General features: G+C 39.0%; 7 protein-coding genes across 7 annotated transcripts; 5 read left to right on the top strand and 2 right to left on the bottom strand.

The window, feature by feature from the left end:
- Position 1: 1 nt before the first annotated feature.
- Positions 2 to 2,330, bottom strand: BDF20DRAFT_398569 (uncharacterized protein). Its single transcript, XM_053075369.1, has 2 exons — positions 1,838 to 2,330; positions 2 to 1,641 (listed from the first exon to the last, which is right to left on the bottom strand). The coding sequence occupies exons 1-2, from the start codon at positions 1,880 to 1,882 to the stop codon at positions 223 to 225; spliced, it is 1,464 nt and encodes a 487-aa protein (XP_052938403.1). The 5' UTR covers positions 1,883 to 2,330; the 3' UTR covers positions 2 to 222.
- A 2,482-nt stretch (positions 2,331 to 4,812) lies between these two features.
- BDF20DRAFT_860813 (uncharacterized protein) lies at positions 4,813 to 6,399 on the top strand. The gene has a single exon (XM_053080540.1). It carries the CDS (start codon positions 4,852 to 4,854, stop codon positions 6,238 to 6,240), a length of 1,389 nt encoding a protein of 462 aa, XP_052938402.1. The 5' UTR covers positions 4,813 to 4,851; the 3' UTR covers positions 6,241 to 6,399.
- BDF20DRAFT_860811 (Pex19 protein) lies at positions 6,400 to 7,913 on the bottom strand. The gene is made up of 3 exons (XM_053080539.1): positions 7,699 to 7,913; positions 7,184 to 7,629; positions 6,400 to 7,089 (listed from the first exon to the last, which is right to left on the bottom strand). The coding sequence occupies exons 2-3, from the start codon at positions 7,430 to 7,432 to the stop codon at positions 6,637 to 6,639; spliced, it is 702 nt and encodes a 233-aa protein (XP_052938401.1). The 5' UTR covers positions 7,433 to 7,629; positions 7,699 to 7,913; the 3' UTR covers positions 6,400 to 6,636.
- A 1,529-nt stretch (positions 7,914 to 9,442) lies between these two features.
- BDF20DRAFT_860807 (uncharacterized protein) lies at positions 9,443 to 10,090 on the top strand. Its single transcript, XM_053080538.1, has one exon. It carries the CDS (start codon positions 9,487 to 9,489, stop codon positions 9,793 to 9,795), a length of 309 nt encoding a protein of 102 aa, XP_052938400.1. The 5' UTR covers positions 9,443 to 9,486; the 3' UTR covers positions 9,796 to 10,090.
- Positions 9,984 to 10,924, top strand: BDF20DRAFT_398340 (uncharacterized protein). Its single transcript, XM_053075368.1, has one exon. The coding sequence runs from the start codon at positions 10,173 to 10,175 to the stop codon at positions 10,656 to 10,658; it is 486 nt and encodes a 161-aa protein (XP_052938399.1). The 5' UTR covers positions 9,984 to 10,172; the 3' UTR covers positions 10,659 to 10,924.
- On the top strand, positions 10,465 to 12,105 carry BDF20DRAFT_398271 (uncharacterized protein). Its single transcript, XM_053075367.1, has 6 exons — positions 10,465 to 10,951; positions 11,018 to 11,093; positions 11,232 to 11,339; positions 11,441 to 11,502; positions 11,572 to 11,629; positions 11,841 to 12,105. Exons 1-6 carry the CDS (start codon positions 10,676 to 10,678, stop codon positions 11,864 to 11,866), a joined length of 606 nt encoding a protein of 201 aa, XP_052938398.1. The 5' UTR covers positions 10,465 to 10,675; the 3' UTR covers positions 11,867 to 12,105.
- Positions 12,106 to 13,278: 1,173 nt separating this feature from the next.
- Positions 13,279 to 14,590, top strand: BDF20DRAFT_972094 (ribosomal protein L30, ferredoxin-like fold domain-containing protein). The gene is made up of 3 exons (XM_053085038.1): positions 13,279 to 13,339; positions 13,548 to 13,659; positions 13,845 to 14,590. Exons 1-3 carry the CDS (start codon positions 13,329 to 13,331, stop codon positions 14,469 to 14,471), a joined length of 750 nt encoding a protein of 249 aa, XP_052938397.1. The 5' UTR covers positions 13,279 to 13,328; the 3' UTR covers positions 14,472 to 14,590.
- The last annotated feature ends 1,803 nt before the right edge of the window (positions 14,591 to 16,393 follow it).

Genomic DNA, 16,393 nt, shown 5'->3' with positions numbered 1-16,393 from the left:
ATAAAGCCAACAGTCTATATGAAAAATACATGATATCCGTTTATTTTTACAATTCTGGGTGAGTATAGAGATGTAGAAAGTAGAAAAAAAAAAAAAAGTAAATTAGATGTGTGATTTAATGATGACGTTTCCCCCAACCCCACCTCCTGTTTTGTTTTTTTCAGAAAATATGATGTAAATGGATGCTTTTGTTCAAAGAGTTTTTTTGGTTGGTTTTTTTTTTTACAATTCATCACGAACAGTGGTACGTCTCCAATGCTCAATGACGGCTTCAAGTGATTTTAATTGAGCATCAATATGAGCGGCTGTTTGCACTTTGGTAGCCACCAAATAATCACGGATCGCACGCAAAGTATCTTGCACAGATGTCTTTGCAATATGTGTTTTATCAGCAAAAGCCTTGCTAAGATAGTTTTCAATCCAATCAATATGAGCTTGTGTATATCCAACCTTCTTGTATGTTTCTAATTCCTTTTGACGCCAGTAAGCACCCAAGGTGTCTTTTGTGTTGGAAGCAGTTTGTCCCATGTGAGAAGTGATGCTAGAGGCACTTTGAGCGGCAGCATTGGCCATGGAGGCAGCGGCATCGGTCGCCTTGGCGTGGAAGCTGGAAGCCGAAGCAGCGGCAGCGCCCGTAGCGGAGGCAGCAGCATCGGTTGCCTTGGCATGGAGACTGGAAGCCGAAGCACCGGCGGCGCCTGTAGCAGAGGCAGCGGCGGAAGAGGCGGTGTAGAGGGCATCATTGACTTGGCGTTCTTTTTCAGGATGCGCCTTGAGAGGATGGGCGATTTGTTCATAGAGTTGGTTACCTGCATTCTTCAAGTACTGTGTGGCAGCGGCCAACATGTTGTTGGCATGATCAGACGCTTGCGTGGCATAGTCCATCGCAAAGATCTTGTAAGCATTCACTTCGTCCTTCAATGAGCCCATGACGTTGGCCGCTTGGTCTTGCTTGATGTTGGCTTGTTTCGTGATATCGTTGGAGACTTGCTTCCACCATTCAGCGGTACCCAGCTTGGCCATGTCCTGAGCGGAAGAGGTGGAGGAAGAAAGAGCCTTTTGTAAGGTATTGACGATGGCGTTGATTTGGTCCTTGGTCAGTTCTTTGTTTTCCTGCAAACGCTTGGCCACACGGTCATTGACCCATGTGTGGAAGGTATTATCACCGAATTGAGACGAAGTAGTAGGGAGCAAACCCAAGAGTTTCTGGTACCAGGCAGGATGACTCCCCATGAAAGCCTCTTGGACGTCATTGGAAATACCCTTCCACTGAGCATCTGTGACGTATTTCTGTTTGATAGCCTTGGCCTTGTATTTATCGAGACGTTGCTTGACCATGTCCGAGGTCAGTTGACCTCTCAAGGACAATTGAGTCAATTCATGTGTGAGGTCTGAAGATAAGGAATCAATGTTGGCTTGAGACAATTTGTAGTTCTTTTCAAGCTTGACACGAAGACCTTGCACGATACGTGCAACAGCACTTTGTCTGTCGGACATGAAAAAGTTGGCGTTTGCCAAAGCAGTATCACGATAACGCTTGACTGTTTCTAAAGGGCTTTCTTCACCTTCATAGGCAATGTTGTACTTGTCCAGATAGCTTTGAACTTGGTCTTGAGTCCACTGTGAGACATCTTCTACTTGCTGAGCAGCAGCTATCGTTGATTATAGGTAGATGTTATTTATCGAGTTAGAACGATCATATGAATGTAAGCAAAATGAATAAACAACTCGCTCCTTGGGTCTCACTACATCTTTTGCCCATTTTATCATTCTTTGTTTGTTATCTTGCCCCCTTTCTCCGCGCGCATATGGATTGCATAAAACTGTCTGTACTTACATTTAGCTTGCACTTGGCTAGCCAACAAAACAAGGCAGGCAGCATAGGTCAAATATTTAGTAGCTTTCATTTCTTACTTTTTTTTTGGATATGAATAAAGAAAAGAATACAGAAAGTGATAAGGAAAAGTCGGTAAAGAACAAAAAGGCGAAAACACACACGAAATTGAAATATCTTTTTTGCTTTTTATACCAAAAGCTTTTATCACTCTTTTTTCATAAAATAGTCTCAGTTTATGCAAAAAAAGAAAGAACCATGAGGTCATCATGAAAGTTGTTGTGTCTTTTTTTTTTTTACAGTCACTTAACCAGATAGAGTAAAGCTAGCTTTTTTTTTATATGCTTTTGATCTCTTTTACTGTTCTGTTTGCCCTTCTTTTAGCTTTAATTATCTTTTACTTACCAAATTCATTGAATATTTATCTCATTCTTAAAACTTTGAAAACGCGCTGAAAAAGATATTTTGGCATAGGTGCCGCTGGTCTTTTTTTTTAATGTGCGACGAATGAAAAGACGTGATTTGCCTTTTCGTGTTACTCAAAAAAATGCAAACTGGGCAATGCGGAACTCTAAAAAAAAAAGAAAAAAGATAAAAAAAACTTGTTTGTCTACCATGATTATGTGTATGACACTATGACCTAAGGCTTTATCCCGAGATAGAATGTGTAGATCGACATTGGGTCATTTGTCATCAAACGCACTTACAGCACGTTTCAGCAAAATAGCTGCTTTGGTATTGATCTATGCTTTTACTATTTGCTATCTGTTCTAACATTGTTGAGAAACCAAACAGTTGCATGAAATCAGCTCCAATCTTCACCATTCTCTTTCATTTTAGACTTGTCGTCATTGAAATCTTCTGTTACGTAAAGGATGGTATAGCTCTTTTTGGTTTTTGAAAGCAAAGGGACGATGTCGCAACAGAATGCATTCAAGAAGAAATTATATAACGAAAAGGAAAGTAGAACGCAATAAAGCCTTCTTTTTTCCATAAGCATTCTGTTCCGTAAATGATACAGTTATCTGTCCTTTTTTAGCAAATGATGTGAGGTCGATCTTTTCTTTTTCTTTTTTTTTTTTTTTTTTTTTTTTTTTTTTTTTTTTTTTCTTCTCGCACATCTCAATGCTGAGCACGCTTCGGGAGTAACAGTGGGCAATCATTTTCTAAACAAAACTCCAATGAATTTCCTACAAGCTTACATCTATGTGGAATACTGATTCTTTCTATCAGCAACATAAGACATAAATGGTTCGCTTTGGTTGTGCTGTCCTTGTCCTTAAGGAATCTCTTCAAAGGCTACAAACTTGGGTCGCGAGAAACATAGAGATTACATAATGTGCAGTCAAAAAAAAAGAAGAATACTCATATTCCATTTGCGATAAAGAACAAAAACGAACTTTGCAAAGAAAAGAAAGACAGAAAATATGCATTTTGTTGGAATAGAAGCGATGGATAAGGGCAACTATGAATTCTCCAAAAAAGGAAATTCAAAAAAGCCCTTTTTTACCCCAATTTTTCTTTTTTCACAAGTTGAAGTTTGAAACGTTGAGAGATTTTTTTTTCATAAATTGAGATGAAAAATTATTCTGGTGGATCTTTGCCATATGCATCCCCAATTATTGACAACCGACTTTTTGTTTCTTCGGCTTTCTCGATCGGGCTGTAAACCGATTCGCTGAAAGAGCCTTACTAATGGCCGGATTTACGCGTCATGTTCATACGAGCAGACTCATTGTTTTAATGAAAACCAGATTATATTGAATATTGACTATAAACTTTCGTCTCAAAGAAATTGTTGCCAAGAAGGATGGTTCTAGCAACTCTAGCTCGACTATTCATCTTTCGAAGAAAAAAAGGGTCTCCAAAGTTTATTCGAAAATATGTAAAAAAAAGTCTATTGTTCGTCGGTAGTGCAAAAAAGGCAAAGAAAACAACTAGGGGGAAGGCAGTCAATGATTTATGTACACCTAAATGTCATTTATCGTCCTTTATCTGATAAGCGCTGTATTTAACTGCCAATGAAAAAGCATATTTTTTTTTGTAAAATGTATAATACGTTTTGTTTTGTACGACAGCTTTGTGGCTTAAAAAAGAAGCACACGGACATGTCAATGCATTTGATCATTTGTCTAAAAATGAACAATGAAGAAAAAAAAAAAAGAAAAAAAATGAATTTTTGAAACCCAGGTAGTCGGCAACATTGTTCTCGCGGATTGCGTGTGTAAAAAAGCCATTGATAAATGAAGGATCAAGATAGAGCTGATGGCAGCCATGGCCGGGGTATACGGGAATGGCGCCCAATATTTGGTCTTGGTTCTTATGCAGCTATTATGTAATACCGAAACTCTTATTGTTCTTCTCCAGGCTTACATCCGTCTTTTTGAACAATAAAAGAAGGAAAATCGGACGATTTTTGCGTCAAAGTAAAACCTAGTTGCTTTTTTTAGTGTTTTCACTCAAAAAAAGGGGGAAGGAAATCTATTGTTTGCAACTTTATGCCCATCTGCAAGCTCAGGGGTTTGTGACTACTTCTAATGGCTGTGGTACTATCGAACATGCAATGCCTTTAATAGAATGTGTAACCACTTCATCAATCGTGCATACACATGGAGACGTTTCTCCATATGAGAATTCGCGTAACCTATTCAGCATGAGCAGTGGAGCCTTTTCAACTTTTAAGACGTAAGGAATCCCATTGGCCCGTAAGTCCCCAAATTTCGTCCCCAGAGGCCCAAGTTTTAAACGTACAGTTTTCATATTCCATCCAATGAACTGCTAGTGATTGTGTTTCAACTAATTACAATAGTGTGTATCAGTTGTTAAAAGATTGAGGCAAAGCCAAGGAAAGGCGAGATCGAGAGACAGAGAGAGAGACAGCGACAGAGGCACTTTTCGTTCAAATATAAGTGCCACTCATACTCCATCGGTCCTTTTTCCTGTTTTCTTTTTCTTTTCTTTTTTTTTTTTTTCTTCATTGTTGATATTATCTCTTACATTAAATCAAAAAGAAAAATATGTCCAACACAATAACATTAGTGAGGGAGGATAAGTTCCCTCCCTATGCTTACACAGTAACTGAAGATCGTAAGCCTCCCAGAGACTCACGCGAAATGCCTCCATTGTTTGATAGCCCTACCACATTGAAGAACTGGGTCGGTCGTGTCAATTGGTTCCAATCCATCCTCTTGATCTCAACACCTATTCTTGCGGTTTATTACGCTTGCACAACACCATTACAAACCAAGACCTTGTACTGGTCTATCTTTTTTTATTTTGTTACTGGTCTGGGCATCACCGCTGGTTACCATCGTTACTGGGCCCACCGTTCTTATGACTGTACGCCTTTCACTCAATTCTTGTTATGTCTAGCTGGTTCTGGTGCATTCCAAGGCTCTATTCAGTGGTGGTCTCGTGGCCATCGTGCTCATCATCGTTGGACCGATTCTGATAAAGATCCCTATGCTGCTACTCGAGGCTTCTTTTATTCTCACATTGGCTGGATGTTGATCAATCGTCCCAAGAACAGAATCGGTTACGCCGATACTGCTGATCTCAAGGCAGATCCTCTTGTTCGTTTCCAACACAAACATTATCTTGAATTTGCTGTCTTTATGGCTTTCATTTTCCCTACCTTGGTCGCTGGTTTCGGTTGGGGAGACTGGAAGGGTGGCCTTATCTACGCCGGTCTCTGTCGTCAAGTCGCTATCCATCATGCCACTTTCTGCGTCAACAGTCTTGCTCACTACATTGGCGACACCCCCTTCGATGACTACAACACCCCCAAGGATTCCTGGATTACTGCTCTTGTCACCTGTGGTGAAGGTTATCACAACTTCCATCATGAATTCCCCCAAGATTACCGTAACGCCATCCGCTGGTACCAATATGATCCTACCAAATGGCTTATTAAGGGCTTGAGTTTCTTGGGCATGACCTACAACTTGAAGACTTTCTCCGCCAACGAAATCAAAAAGGGTCAAATTCAAATGATTGAAAAGAAAGTAGATGAAATGAAGACCACCCTCAGCTTTGGTAAAAAGCTGAGTGAATTGCCAGTTTACACTTTGGAAGAATTCCAAACCAAGGTCAACACAGAAGATAAGAAGTGGATTCTTTTGGACGGTATCATCTACGATGTCGAAGGCTTTGACCACCCCGGTGGACCCAAGTATCTCTTCACTGGCATCGGCAAAGACATGACCAAGTCTTTCAACGGCGGTATCTACAACCATTCTAACGGTGCCCGTAACCTGCTTTCTAGCATGCGTTGTGGTGTCATTAAGGGTGCTCTCAATCCTTCTGCTGCCTTCTCCAAGACGGAAAGACCTTCAGCCCTTTGCTTGGACTATGATAATACCCTCGAACCTGAAAAGAACAGAAGCGGAAAGGAAAAGTCTATCTAAAGAAATCAACCCCACCATGCTCGCCTTTCTTTCCCCCCCCCCGCCCCCTCCCCGCCGTTATTGTACGTACAGCCTCAATGTACCTTGTATAAAGAATTTTTTTTTTTCATACGTAGTTTTCTTTTTGATTTTACTGTTCTTTATTTTATACAAAACATACCCTACAATAAAACTCTTTTGTGAATCTCAAACTGAAAGTGATAGGTTGTCCAAACTGTGTATCCTAGTGTCAAAAAAGCTCATCATAGATCATCATCAGTGACTTACGATCTCGATGTATTTTCAAACCAAATTTAAGAAAATACACGCGCTTTATTAGCTAATACAAGTTGGCAATAGAGTTACGAACATTAAATAAAGGGGAGGGAATAGGGGGTCTTTCAAAGGACAGGAGCATTACATAATAGTACAGTTTTCCAGATCTTTGAGGTCTGGCATAGCTTCAGTATTACCAAAATTGATGCCAGGGGCCATCTCACCCAACAAATCAGCAGGTGGCTGCCCCAAGTCTTGCATCTTTGTCATTAAATCCATGATTTCCTTTGCCTGTACTTCATCCTTTTCATCAAAATGAGGCGCTTCATATTTAGCAACAATTTGCTGACACATGTTCATTTGCTGCTGATATTTTTCATATTCTGCCTTATCGATCGTATCCTTGTGTTCCTCTAGCCACTTGGGGTATTTATCACGTAAATCTTTCATGGGTTCGTAAAGAAGCTCTTTCGACATGAGTTGGCTCATCATTCCTTCCAAAACGCCCTCAAATTCTCCGTTATCTGCCAAGGATTCCATCTGTTTCATCAATTCTGCCATAAAAGCATCTTCTGCTTCTTCATTCATTGAAGACTAGAGATGATAACCAAAGGCAACCTATGTTGAGATGTGTCCTTTTTTTCTTCCATTGACATAGATTTCAAACGTTTTCTGAAGAGAAACTTACATCAATTTCTTTTGAACTATCTTTCAACTTATTCATCGTCTTGTTGATGGTATCCTGAAATGATTGCGCTGACTTTTTTGTTGCTCCATCCTCCTTGTTTTTTGACGACGATGTTGTGGTCGTTGCAGTGGGGGGTGCTGAAGCTGTAGGGACAGGTGTCTCGTTATCAAACGACGCCCAGACTTTCTCAAATGCCTTTTTCATCTCTTCATCTGCTTCACCGTCCATTCCACCCATGAGTTGTTCCATGCCTGCAGCTAATTGCTTTGCAAAGTCGTCACTACCTAACAGATCTTCCAAGTCGGGCTCTTCGGCAACCTCTTTTTCGGCAGAAGGGGCAGCAGCCGTGGTCGCTGTTTCTTTAGCCTTGTCAGCTACCGCTTCTGTTGTTGATTTGGAAGGCTGTTTTTCTGTTGTAGACAAGTTGGATATATCATCAAGAACATCTAGAAGGACATTCAAGTAAGGAAAACACAGGTTTCGAGTATTTCAATATTAAAACAAGAAACACTTACCATCTAGCAAGTCATCAATATCTGAATCAACTTCATCAACATGATTGCTCTTGAGATGGTTTGACATTAAACAGTTGTAGTGAATTAAAGTGTGCGTCTAGTGCGAATTGAAAAACGTAATGTAGGAAAAAAAGATGTGGAGGAAAGAGCGGAGGGGGCTCTTTCTTTTCTGTTTCTTTTTTTTTTTTTTTAACTGGGAATCAAAATAAAAAATTAAGAATAGAGTCATCACTTTTTTTTTACTTTCTCTCACATAAGCACAAATTAGAATTTCCCCTGAGAATTAAGGTCGCATGTGACAAACAACAAAAAATGCGGGCAAACGAGAAAAGCTTATTTTCCGTCTCAGTCGCTCAGACCGTCTCACGTGCTTGTCAAAACGATTTTTGTCATGGTTTACAGGATGTGTCTTTCAGTCTGCGTTTACTATTTTCTACGGTTTATGTTCCCAATGTCACTCACTGAACATTGCTTTTATGGGACATTTCCAAATTTGATGGACACCTTGGTTATTGCAATGGTGGACAGTGAAGGAGTGTATTCAGTAGATGAAAGAGAGAGTATTCTACGTTGAGCTGTTGAATAGCAACAGAGAAAAATGGTAGTACTATAACGCGAAAGGGATCCATCGTGTATCAGACATCGACAGCGTTACAGAGGCCACCGGAATCCCTCAAGGAGCCAGTGAAGCATGTCATCGTTCAAAGCAGAAACGGTCATCGTCAAGAAGAGGATGAGAGCTCAGTTGGAACGAGCCATTTTTCTAAAGAAGCATGAGGGACTGCAGGGGATGCACTATGCCCAGAAAATATGAATATATCCCTTCTTTGCGATGTGCTTGAATTTTTATTTTTTTTTCTCAAATAGATGGAATACGATAGTAGATGAGCTGTTGTCATGATGGATGTATTGAAGGGGAAAAAAAACCCTGAATTTGTTGGCAAGAAAGGAGGCTGAAAAAAGTGTGGTAAATGGGGTCATCGAATTCTTATTACGAATTCAGAGCTCCGTAGTAATGGTAGCAGTCATCATCTAGTGAAAGCACTTGGCAGTGAATCACGATAGAATATATGCCAGAGTATGTAACATTATCTCAAGCTTATTTGTCAATAATTTAACTGAGGATGATATGGACAAGAGCTCACTATTTGGACACATTGGAGGAACATATTAGTGTAGAAGCAGGAACATTACGAGCGGATTTAATGCCTAGTTCAGTTTACTGCTCGGCCATCCTCGAAAACTAAACGACGATTGGCTTTTTCTAAGAAAAAAAAAAAAAAAAAAAAAGATGAAATGATCACATTACGTAACTACCTGTCTAGCTTATAACACTATTGCTCATCAGCAGTGGAAACGACTAATGTGTTGCATTTTCAGGATACCAAGCAGCGAAAGAAAATGCCCACAGGCAGAAAGAAACGTGAAATACATCTTTCTTGGATAGTGTAAGACTTTTGCTTCTATTGTGTCTGTTACAAAGTTTTCGTGTCGGCAGTGCAGTAAAAGAACAAAAATGTCGCTTTTCCAGATTCAATTTTCATGCAGACACATCGGACTTTCTATCCAAAATGAATCCATTCTAGCAAAAAGAAGGTCCTCCCCTTATGTCATAATGATCTTTTTCTTAAATTCATGTTTTCGTGACGTTGACAGGTTAGTTGATCTCTTTAGGCAATTCATTGGGCTTAAATGCATTAAAATCTGGAGATAAGATATAAATATCTATAGCCCATCTTCCATCCGTTTTTCTTTTTTTCAACTTTTTAAATTATTAATTTGTTAACCATGCCCGCTGATTTACCTGCAAACGTTACTCCTGCTCACAAGGTTGGTGGTATGAGAGTGAAGCAACCCGAACATCATGTTCCCTTAAAGGATACCCATAAGGAAGATGAGCACGATGAAGAGCAAACAAGTGAAGATAAGAAAGAAGAAGAGCGTCTTCGTGTCCGTGAACTTCAGGAAAGACAAGCCCAAGATATGTATGCTCATACTGCTGCTCGTCAAGCGAGTGCTCCCAAGAGCTCTGCTGACAATTTGAGAAAACAACAAGTCTGTAACCCGGCCACTCAACCTAGAGCTATGAACCATTAAACTATTTGGGTGTATATTTTGTTGTGCTTTATATATAACCGCGCTTAACCTGTACTTTTAATCTTCACCTTTGGTTTTTTCCATACGATATGCCTCGAAAATGTAAATAAACGTAAATAAACTGTAACTAACTGTTCATCTTTGCCCAAGTAATAAAAATGCGCTGTTTGTCATTTTGCCCGGCCCACAATCAAGCACTACTCTATTTCTGCTGTTAAGCAGTCAATAAGCAAATGCTGTGCTAGAAACGCATACACTCATGTTTATACCATGTGCATTGCTTTTTTTTTTTTTTGCAAAACATGACAGATGGGATGAACGTTGCATTTTTTCTACATAATTGAGAAGAATTATCAATAGAGTCATACGATGTTCGGATGTCTGTTGCCTTTATCAGACACACAGATTGGCTCGCTCTTTCAAATAAAGCCAAACAGTTATTCATGCAGATGTCCATGTATCTTACAAACCCTAAATCTAAACATATGAGCCTTTTAAATAGTAGTAAAGAAACGACGACCTATCCTTTACGCCTCTTCTGCCAAACCATCCGCAAAAGGGAAAGATGCTTATTGTGGGAAACTATTTCCGCACACCCCTTAAATTTCCTTACCCTTCTCCATAATGAGACGTTTTATACCCATTCTTTTCGTCATGCCCATTTATTTTATTTTCTTCTTTTTTCTGTTATTTTTCTTTGTGTAAGAATCAATACAACTCAATACATAAGACACAACAACAGCTACAGAAAATTCTGTTTGTTTGTTACTTCTCGGCGTACGACATTCAATCCAGCCATATTCTCTGCTTGTCGTTTCCTTCAAAGTCAGCATCTACAGCACCGCCGAAATCGACAAAAATAGTGATCGTTTTCTATTCAATGGATTCCATGAGTTGTCTACAGACCTATTTCGAGAGTCAAGATGATAGAGAAGCTGCCGCTTTGGTAGCTGATATGATTGCTTTGCTTCCATCGAAATACATCGATTCTACATCTGCCATCATGGATAATGACGGTGATAGCCATATGGATACGCATAGTATGGAGAAACAGCCATTCTATCAACAGACTGAATGTGATGACGCTAGAGAAGTAGTCAATAACAATCAACAACAATATCTTTGTATGCTAGAACACGCCTTGTTGGCAAAGGAGGTAGCATCATTAAGCCACACGCTATTTATGCATATATTAATCTTGACTGATTCTGCTGTGTAATAGTCTGAAATTGCAATGTTAAAAGAAACAGCTTTAGAATGGAAGCACAGAGCTGAGGCAAACGCACAAAATTATTCAGGTATTTTTTGAGTAAAGTGCTGTCCGAGCTACTCTCTCTTTTTTTTTTTTCCACTTGTGTAAATATGTTATTTCTTTCATTATTCAGACCATCTAGAAATGATAAAAAAAACGCATCAAAGTGATCTAAGGAAATTAGAGTTGAGATATACAAGAAATTTGGACACGAAGAATGATATCATTTTGAGCTTAAAAGAGCAAATAGATTATCTATCGGATCGATTGAACCATGATCATCAAACGAGTCGTAGGTTCTTCTCTTCTTGTGACGTGTCTTCCAACACGATGGTTATGTAGTTGACGCTTCTCTCAATGACATGCATACGCCTTTAATTATAGGAGATATAGACTTTATAGCTGCAGAAAATAGAGAAGGAGAAGACATGATCAATGCAAACAGAAACAGACAGGTAGCTCCTTACAGCTTTATTTCGTTCTCTTCATGACAGTTATATTCACTTTTATAAATCGTTTTATAGAGTGTAACCGTTCAGAGACATCGCATGAACGAAGAAGTTAAATTTGATACACTTTTGGGTAATCTAAATGTAAGTATCCCTTCAAAACAGAAAACCGACATTGTACCAAAAGGTAGCTCTAAATTCATTTCCATCGATAATCACCCCCATTACAGGACCTAGTGAGTGAAATGGAGCAGGATTTATTACGTGCGCAAACCATCCAACAGCAACGTGTTCATTCTTTCGACACTCAAAGTACATCTACCCATCCGTCATTAATACAACAGATGACGGGTGCTTCTTTAACAACTAGGAACAGTACAGCTCACAAAAGAGTACATAAGCAGAAACCAGCCTTCTTTTTTAAGCGCGTGTTCAAAAAGGCATTCCCTACCTTCTGTGACAATAACAACAGTAGCAAGAAACCAAATTTAGATTATACAAAAACCTATCAAACAGCTACAGCAAATGACATTCCTTCTAGTGATGATGTTGACGATGACAGTATCCCCAGAAGTAGTACAGACGAGACCTTGTTGGGATCTTATGCTACTACTTCCTCAACTGCCAAAAAGTCTACCTCTTTTTGTCCCCCTCACATTATGAACATTTTACCTTCATTGAACCAGCAAATTTTAAGATGAAGTTATAAACATATATACATATATATACACACTCTATTTATATTTTATTCAGATAGTATCATCGTTACTATATCCTATAGCTAGCCCTCCCCCCTCCCTATACTTTATCCTTCGAAATCTTTGACTATGACTTTTTACAATACATTATGATAAAGCCAGCTAAATTAAAATGGCTTTTTTTTTATGTTTACAACACTCTTCCGCCATCCTCAACTCCTGTTGCGAGGATTTATTTTGAAAGTGAAAAGCCTAATTTTTGCCTTGAATATAGAATTGATATAAAGGAACGCCGAGATAACAAGCGAACAAGACTGTACGTTATGTTATGTGTATGTCAAGATAAATAAAACTTGTTGAATTCAAGAAAGTAGTAAGCATGATTTGCGTACGGCTTGCCAATAATGTAAAATTGACATAGTAAACAATGCTGGCAAAAACGTAACTTTTCAATTGATTTCAAAAGATGATGGAAACTCCTTAGGCTTTCATATCTTGGTGAATAATGATGCCACCAGTCAAAAAGACAAGTTTAATGGACTGCATGAGTATTAGGTAGAAAAAAGCCATAAGAGAATTTCTCAATTCAAGTATATAGAGATGAGTGTCCAAAAATTTGCAAATGATTTCTTCTCTTTGGCTATTTGCTCGTACTTTTCTTTCGTAGTAATAAGCAATTCCTTCGGAAACGTTCACTCATGGTTCAGCACTTTTTTGTTGCTTAATATTGTATAAAAGAAGCTGAAAAAGTTCCATCACCATCTCCAATTGTAGACGTTTTAACTAAAATGTAAAGGTTTGTTCAAAATTCATACAGTGCATGAAGCAAATTTATCTACGCTGGCCAAAGATGAACTTTCAAGGATATTGCTGTACGTTAATTTCAATGTTACCCATATGCTCTCATCAGTATCTGGTAGATGTTCGATGTATACGGTTTCTGCTACTCTTTCCCCACCCCGCCGTTCAATTTGGTCCTGATTCTCAATTTCCCCCTGTGCGTGTGTGACTACCGTTATTCCGGCTCGCAAATTTTCTTTGTTGGCAGCAGGCTGCAAACCCTTTATGTTGAAAATTTTTTTGGATCCTAATGTTTGCTCTTCCTCTTTTTACATCAGTTCAGACAGTACCAACATGGTTGCTTAGTAAGTTATTCAATCTACTTTTGCATACTTGAGCACCACAAAAATGTCAGTTCTACGAAATAAAAAGACCAAACAACAAAGTTGAAAGTTAAATCGTTGATTACAAACGTTGGATTGTGGGCCTGTAGAAATGACCATTTTTGGGTGGCTTATACAATACTTTATGAGTAGCTTGATGTTAATCAGTACTTCATCTCTATTACAATAGCAACGTCCCTGCTGCCAACGACATCCTCGTCCCTGAAACTCTCTTGAAGAAGAACAAGGCCAACGAAAAGGCTGCCGAAACTGCTGCCTCCAAGAAGGCTGAACTTCGCAAGGCAAGTATTCAATATACCATTTGATAGTTTTGTTTGCATTGGGTGTAAAAAATATTTGATTTATGTGCACACATGGATGATGAATGGATCTCTATTGCTTGATTTGCTTTTAATTTCTGGGCTCACTGACTTGTATATATTGTGGACTTACCTTGTCTTATTTCGATTTATCTGTTTTCTTGTAGGCCAAGATTGCCAAGAGACGTGATATCTTCAAGCGTGCCGCTAAGTATGCTGCTGAATACCAAGCCAAGGAACGCAACGAAATCCGTCTCCGTCGTCAAGCCAAGGCTCAAGGTAACTACTACGTTCCCGCTCAAGAGAAGCTTGTCTTCGTTGTTCGTATCCGTGGTATCAATGGTATCGCCCCCAAGCCCCGTAAGGTCTTGCAACTCTTGCGTCTTCTCCAAATCAACAACGGTGTCTTTGTCCGTCTCAACAAGGCTACCTCTGAAATGCTCCAATTGATCCAACCTTACGTCGCTTACGGTTACCCTAACCTTAAGACCATCCGTGAATTGATCTACAAGCGTGGTTATGCCAAGCTCAACAAGCAACGTATCCCCATCCACGATAACGCTGTCATTGAACAAGCTCTTGGTAAGTACAACATCGTCTGTGTTGAAGACTTGATCCACGAAATCGCTACCGTCGGTCCCCACTTCAAGGAAGCCAACAACTTCCTCTGGCCCTTCAAGCTCTCCAACCCCAACAACATGTGGCGCGAACGTAAGTTCCTCAACTACGTTGAAGGTGGTGATACTGGTAACCGTGAAGAATACATCAACAAGTTGGTTCAATCCATGAACTAAGAATCTTGATATAAGAGAGGAAAAGGAGGTTTTTGTCCCCCCTTTTTTTTTTGTAATAAATCATTTTTATTCATTCTGAAATAAATGGCTGATTGTTTGGTAAAAAATTGACAGTGGTCCATGTGTGTGTTGAATAAAAGTTGAGGATACACCTCAAGTGCTGCATGTAGTTCGTTAAGTGATGTGTAGGAAGAATAAATCGGGCAATTAAATCAATTTCATGCAGACGATTATTTGCAAATTTCATTTCACGCAACAAAATCTAACGGATAGAATTGTTGTTATTAAAGACACGATGGTTCGAAGAGATCATTTTACATAGATCACGCCACTATGTATTTACATACAATTCAAGTGACGACTCATTGACAATAGTGCAAGTATCCATAAGAATAAAAAAAAAGTATGGGTATGGGGCGTAGGGAAGCATGGAAGAAGACATAGGACCTACTGCAGCGTTATCCAAGAAACGAACGGAAGACGCCAGCATGGGCTCAAGGATGAAAGCGTGATCTCCTGGGTCACAGAAGACTCGAAGCCACTAGAGGGAATTATCAACTTTTCGAAAATGACGCAGTGCCATAGGCCATTTTATTTCAAGGCGTTTTACAAATTGCTCTCAACAAAGTTCTAGTGTATCAAGTTCCACTCTATTATTGGGTAAAGAGATATTGATGAGATGACAATACCTCAGGCGAAGATGTCAATATGTATAAGAGATGGATAGTCACGACCCACAATTTAGTATAAACAGTTATGAGAACAATCAAAGATGGACTGAGAAACATCCTCGTCAGCAAAAAGGACACAGCTGAAAGTATGTAAACCACTTTGAAGTTGAAGATTGCTAACCACCACAGCTCTGCGAACTTTAATAAGAAAAAAAAAACCTACAATTTACTGTCATTTACGTCTTAAAACTTTCTGAGGCTCGAATACTCTCAAAGGATCACCTTCGCGGTCAAACTGTATGGATTCAAATGCTGGCATGCTCGAGAAATAGCAGTAGAGTTTTAGATAAATAGCAAAAGCACCCTATACCTACGATGACATATTTTGCCTCACTCAATGAATTGTATGAAGCAAAAACAGAAGTGGATTGCTGATCCATAGGACAATATACAATTCAAGCTTAAATAATTTATCACAGCACTCATTGGCAGGTGTAAAGCTAGAATACTATATCTATTGTTCTCCTGTTTCTATTGTTTGCAATATTATTGATAGAAAGATTGGAACTCTATATTATTAAGAGCTTAGAGCTACGCGCACCAAAAGAAAAAGAAAAAACTCAACAAGGATGAAAATCAAGAAGGCAATTAGTATTCATCTCCTTAGGCAGAATTGCATATAGCAGACTTGACTGTTTTAATAGTTAAAGTTATACATACGTAAAAATGTTCAAAATACATAATCTCCTATTTGCATAACAATCTCATACTGAACTAATTTGCCCTTCTATTTTACGTTGTTCTCGTGAATATAAACGTACGTAGATTTACGTACAAGCTTTTGTATATGTACATTCTCTGGTCCTCCAAGGAAAAGAAAACTGGTTCCAGAATACACTTGATACGTTAGTGGTCAATGAATCCATGATCATCTACTTTCCTCAGCTCATAACTGTTGCGAAGGTTTCCTGATTGCATCGCTTCGGGTAATAATTCACGCGTGTAAATGCACTCCTTTCCATCTCATCTATTTCAGCTTACAATCGCGAACTTGGGGCGACTGTCATTGAATAGGGAGTAAAAAAAAAAAGGCTCCTTTCATCCCCTTGTAAAAGTCATATAACTTAGCATAGTTATTGGGATACGGTTTATTCTTATTCTTATTAGCGTAAACAAAAGTGATTCGCAATTTTAACCAAAGTTTACTTATAAAAATTGTACTTTTCGTCATTCTGTATTGAATGACTCGGC

Source organism: Mycotypha africana (assembly GCF_025528875.1).
Source record: "Mycotypha africana strain NRRL 2978 chromosome Unknown BDF20scaffold_3, whole genome shotgun sequence".
In the NCBI taxonomy this organism is placed as follows: domain Eukaryota; kingdom Fungi; phylum Mucoromycota; class Mucoromycetes; order Mucorales; family Mycotyphaceae; genus Mycotypha; species Mycotypha africana.
Note: the sequence above shows the minus strand (reverse complement) of the source record. Positions and strands in the feature narration are given on the sequence as shown.

What these genes read in the sequence shown, in the direction of transcription:
- BDF20DRAFT_398569 (XM_053075369.1), bottom strand. Translation starts at nt 1,882, where the DNA reads ATGCTGCCTGCCTTGTTTTGTTGGCTAGCCAAGTGCAAGCTAAAT. An exon ending in TAGCCAAGTGCAAGCTAAAT is followed by an intron (nt 1,642 to 1,837) that starts GTAAGTACAGAC and finishes GCTGCTGCTCAG; the next exon opens with CAAGTAGAAGATGTCTCACA.
- BDF20DRAFT_860813 (XM_053080540.1), top strand. Translation starts at nt 4,852, where the DNA reads ATGTCCAACACAATAACATTAGTGAGGGAGGATAAGTTCCCTCCCTAT.
- BDF20DRAFT_860811 (XM_053080539.1), bottom strand. Translation starts at nt 7,432, where the DNA reads ATGGAACAACTCATGGGTGGAATGGACGGTGAAGCAGATGAAGAGATG. An exon ending in ATAGTTCAAAAGAAATTGAT is followed by an intron (nt 7,090 to 7,183) that starts GTAAGTTTCTCT and finishes TATCATCTCTAG; the next exon opens with TCTTCAATGAATGAAGAAGC.
- BDF20DRAFT_860807 (XM_053080538.1), top strand. Translation starts at nt 9,487, where the DNA reads ATGCCCGCTGATTTACCTGCAAACGTTACTCCTGCTCACAAGGTTGGT.
- BDF20DRAFT_398340 (XM_053075368.1), top strand. Translation starts at nt 10,173, where the DNA reads ATGTCTGTTGCCTTTATCAGACACACAGATTGGCTCGCTCTTTCAAAT.
- BDF20DRAFT_398271 (XM_053075367.1), top strand. Translation starts at nt 10,676, where the DNA reads ATGGATTCCATGAGTTGTCTACAGACCTATTTCGAGAGTCAAGATGAT. An exon ending in AAACGCACAAAATTATTCAG is followed by an intron (nt 11,094 to 11,231) that starts GTATTTTTTGAG and finishes TAAGGAAATTAG; the next exon opens with AGTTGAGATATACAAGAAAT. An exon ending in ATGCAAACAGAAACAGACAG is followed by an intron (nt 11,503 to 11,571) that starts GTAGCTCCTTAC and finishes ATCGTTTTATAG; the next exon opens with AGTGTAACCGTTCAGAGACA.
- BDF20DRAFT_972094 (XM_053085038.1), top strand. An exon ending in AGAAGGCTGAACTTCGCAAG is followed by an intron (nt 13,660 to 13,844) that starts GCAAGTATTCAA and finishes GTTTTCTTGTAG; the next exon opens with GCCAAGATTGCCAAGAGACG.